Here is a 3,471-nt window from a genome sequence, read left to right as displayed (position 1 = left end):
TTCCAGCCTCCAAGCTTTATGGCTGTCTTCGGGAGTCACTAGCTTTTTCCTGTATATTCCCAGAGCCCAGTCCCTGTGAGGGAACTTCCCTCACCCTGCACGGGGGAAGAAGGCCTCTACTCCGAGCAGGCCTTGTTCCTGGCCCGTGGTATCTTTCCTGCTATATCCCAGTCAGACAAAGATTCTAGTTTTTGATGGCAAAAGCAGCTCTGAGCATCAGCCCATCACTGGGACAGTGCCACCAGCAGCCCTGCCCTTAAGGGCTTTTCTGTCCAGCTGTGTACAAGTGCAGAGATGGCTCCTGACCAGGGTCTGCAGAGGCCACAGTTCCCTACAGTTGTTTTTTTTTTTACTTTATTATTCATTTATTTTATTTTAATTTGACCAGAGATGGACACAGAAAGAAAACAAGCCGCCAGGGCCTGGACTTGAACCACGGTCAGCCATGTGGGAGTCCAGTGCCCTTAACCACTACTCCACCTGCCGGCCCTCCTGCAGTTTGAGCTCTAGGAGTTGAAAACTCTCAGAGTTCAGGCCACCAAATTCTCATCCCAAAATTCTTTGAGAACTCATACAGGCAAATACCTACCTCTGAGTAATATGAACAAATACAAAGCTATTTCAAGTATAATTAAAAGTTGGGGGGAAACAAATGGTTAAAGACATGGATGATGAGCAGATGACAACTCCCTAGCAGGCCATCACTGTAGGAGAAGGAGGGCCACTGAGACCCTTCTGTGTCCCAAACCTACACTACCTCTGGAGCAGAAGCCCTTGCCAGGATAGAACATGCTGGAGTGGACAGAGGCCAGGGCCCAGCTGGCAAACCCCACATCCCTTCCGGACCTGTTTTCCCATCTGGAAAGTAAGGGGGTTTTAGACCAGATCGGACACTTGTGTCCTCTGGAGTGCACTGGGTAGCCCAAGATTTGGGAACCACCCCAGGGAAGTCTCAATAGTTGCAGTTTTTGGGGTTTTTTTTTTTTCAGCTTAGGATGCCATATGCTATCTTATTTCGGGACATGGTTCTGCTGCTAAAATGAGTCTGAAAACTCTGGGCCAGATTCTTCCTCTAAAATGGTATTAAGTGGTGACCTATTCCCTGGTTACCATAGTAACTCGTTTTTCCCACTTCCAAAACAGGGATGGCAGTCTGGGAGAGGGGAAATGGGGAAAAGAGGGCTTAAAGGAGAGGTGCAGTGGGGAGACAGATCTCTAAGCACCTCCATACTCCCACCGCACTCACTACGGGCTACCCCTGCGGAGCACCCGCCTCGCAGCAGCCTCTTCCAAGCAAGCCCCCTCCGCCTTCCCCACTTCACGCGCCATCTTTTGAGCACAAGGACAGTCCATGAATGAGGCCAGCAGAGCAGAGGCTGCGCTTCCCTGCCCCGCCCGTCCCACCGGTCCACCTACAGTGTCGCAGCTCCTTCTTGAAGGCCTTGTGGTTCCCCAGCTCACACAGGAAGACCTGGCCGAGTTTGCGAAGGGTCTCAGAACTCTTCTTAGTCAGGAACCAGCCGAAGTAGAGTGGCAGGAAGTCCTTCTCCAGCCCAGGCTTCAGCTTCTTCAGCGCCCCCTGCCACTGGTTCTTCTCCTTGAGTTGGGCACAGTCTAGCCGCCACGCCGTCTTGGGCTCTACCAGCACCACCTGGTACTGGTACTGGTCGGCCAATTCAAAGAGCTGCTCCAGCCGCTCGCGCTCGTGGTTGGTGTCATCTAGCACGAGAACCCTGACATCCCGGCGGCAGTAGGCAGCCAGGTCCTCGTCCAGCCGCTTGTACTCCTCAGAGAAGGCCCCTCGGGTGCCGGGGTTGATCTTGTACGTATCAGCAGACACCATCTTGGTGCCATCACGGTACTTGTCCACGATGACCCGTGCCAGTGTGGACTTGCCGCTTCCCGGCAGGCCGCGCAGGATGAGCACTCTTGCAGCGTGGCCACCGTGTCCTCATCCTGAAGGAAGGGATACTGCAGTTCAGGCTTGTCCTTGGCCCCTGAGGATGACATTTTGCGGAAGAAGATCTTTGGCAGGAACGTGTGGCTCTTTCGGGAGAAGCCTCTGTTCTGTGTAAGGAGGGGTGGAGATTTCAGTCCAGGTCACTGGCAGCCACCCCACCAACCTTATCTCTGGCCTTGTCTCTGGCCTGGTTCTAACGGGAGGTGCACTTGGGCTCCCACACCCTGACTCCCAGCTCCCTCGGGCTGCAAGGGTCTTCCCACGCAGTACAGTGGTGGACTGTCTCCTCAGGTCATGGAGGATGAAGGAAGTTTCAGCAGAAACTCCCCTACACTTCCTGTCCCGGCCTCATTGATCACCCATTGCTGCCTCCCAGAAGGCCCATGTGTTGGAGGTGCATGCAGAGGCGGGCTTGGAGCCTGTGCCTCTGGCCCTGACTTATATGCCAGGCACCTATGAAGTGTCCTCTTCGGAGGTGGGGTCTCTATGACTGGGCAAAGCTGCAGCTGCCCTGGCTCTCAGTATGCAGAGGAGGGTGAGAGGGTGGAGGAGGGTTACCCAGAGACCTCCCTCCTACCCCCAACAATGGCAGCAAGGGATAATACTCTCTTGTCCGGGATGGGGGGACAATGGCCCCACAGAAGAGCTAGTGGGGGGAAGGGAAGAGAGCACCGGACAAAAGGCCCCATTCATGGGCCTGCCACCACCTCCGCCTCTCGCGGCCCCCCACCAAGTCGTGGTTTTTGTGCCTGCACGACTGAGCGGCAGTGGGCACCTCCGTTCGAGCTCTAGATCTGCTCGCCATTTTGCTGTGTGTCGGCAGCGCCTCTCTGAGCCACTTGTTTCCCAGTTTGCTAAAAGCCACAAGTGACAAGTTTTCTTTCCTCCCACCAGCACCCTGAGTGCTTAGCGGGCCTACTGTTTGATCAGGGCCTGGGCCTGGGCCAGGGGAGTGTGGGGGAGAGCCGGGGCTTGTCCGCGCGTTTCCCTCGGCCCGGGACCACCCGCAAGCTGGGTCTCTCCAGGGGAGCGGGAGCTTCTGCCAGTGAATCCCTTCCCCATAAATGCCACCCATGTACGTCCTCCGGCGGCCGCGCCCGCTCCCCAAACCTCCCCTACCTCAGGGCTGCACCGGAGTACCAGGACAGCCTGCCCTCAGCTCCGACACGGCTCGTTTGCATGCCATTTCCTCCCCAGAGTCCCCCAGTACTCTCGTTCTCTCTGCACCCCCGCGCCCGGCCCAGGCCTCCGCGAGCCCGCTCACCATGATGAGGAGGGGGCGCCGCCGTCGCCACCTTTGCGGCACTAGCTCTCCTGGACCTCCCGCCTGCGCGGAGGGACACGGGAGTCCAGCGGTGGCGCGACCCCCACGCCAGCCGCCTTTCATAGCCCGGGGGCGGGGCGGGCACGCGAAGGGGCTGGGGGCGGGGCCGGCCCTAGCGCGCAGGCGCGGAGAACCGAAACTCAAGCCCCGCCAGGCAGGCAAAGACGCTGCACCGCCCCGGCGCACC

At 57.7% G+C, this 3,471-nt stretch overlaps 1 protein-coding gene across 1 annotated transcript in view; it reads right to left on the bottom strand.

The window, feature by feature from the left end:
• CNP (2',3'-cyclic nucleotide 3' phosphodiesterase) overlaps positions 1-3,374 on the bottom strand; it is an 8,076-nt gene extending 4,702 nt beyond the window's left edge. Inside the window, 3 exon segments of the mRNA XM_006155999.2 lie at positions 1,417-1,923; positions 1,926-2,067; positions 3,225-3,374. Of these exon segments, the coding sequence (XP_006156061.1) occupies positions 1,417-1,923; positions 1,926-2,067; positions 3,225-3,347 (772 nt within the window). The 5' untranslated portion in view covers positions 3,348-3,374.
• Positions 3,375-3,471: the final 97 nt, after the last annotated feature.

This window comes from Tupaia chinensis, unplaced genomic scaffold (assembly GCF_000334495.1).
Source record: "Tupaia chinensis unplaced genomic scaffold, TupChi_1.0 Scaffold000477_1, whole genome shotgun sequence".
In the NCBI taxonomy this organism is placed as follows: domain Eukaryota; kingdom Metazoa; phylum Chordata; class Mammalia; order Scandentia; family Tupaiidae; genus Tupaia; species Tupaia belangeri.
Note: the sequence above shows the minus strand (reverse complement) of the source record. Positions and strands in the feature narration are given on the sequence as shown.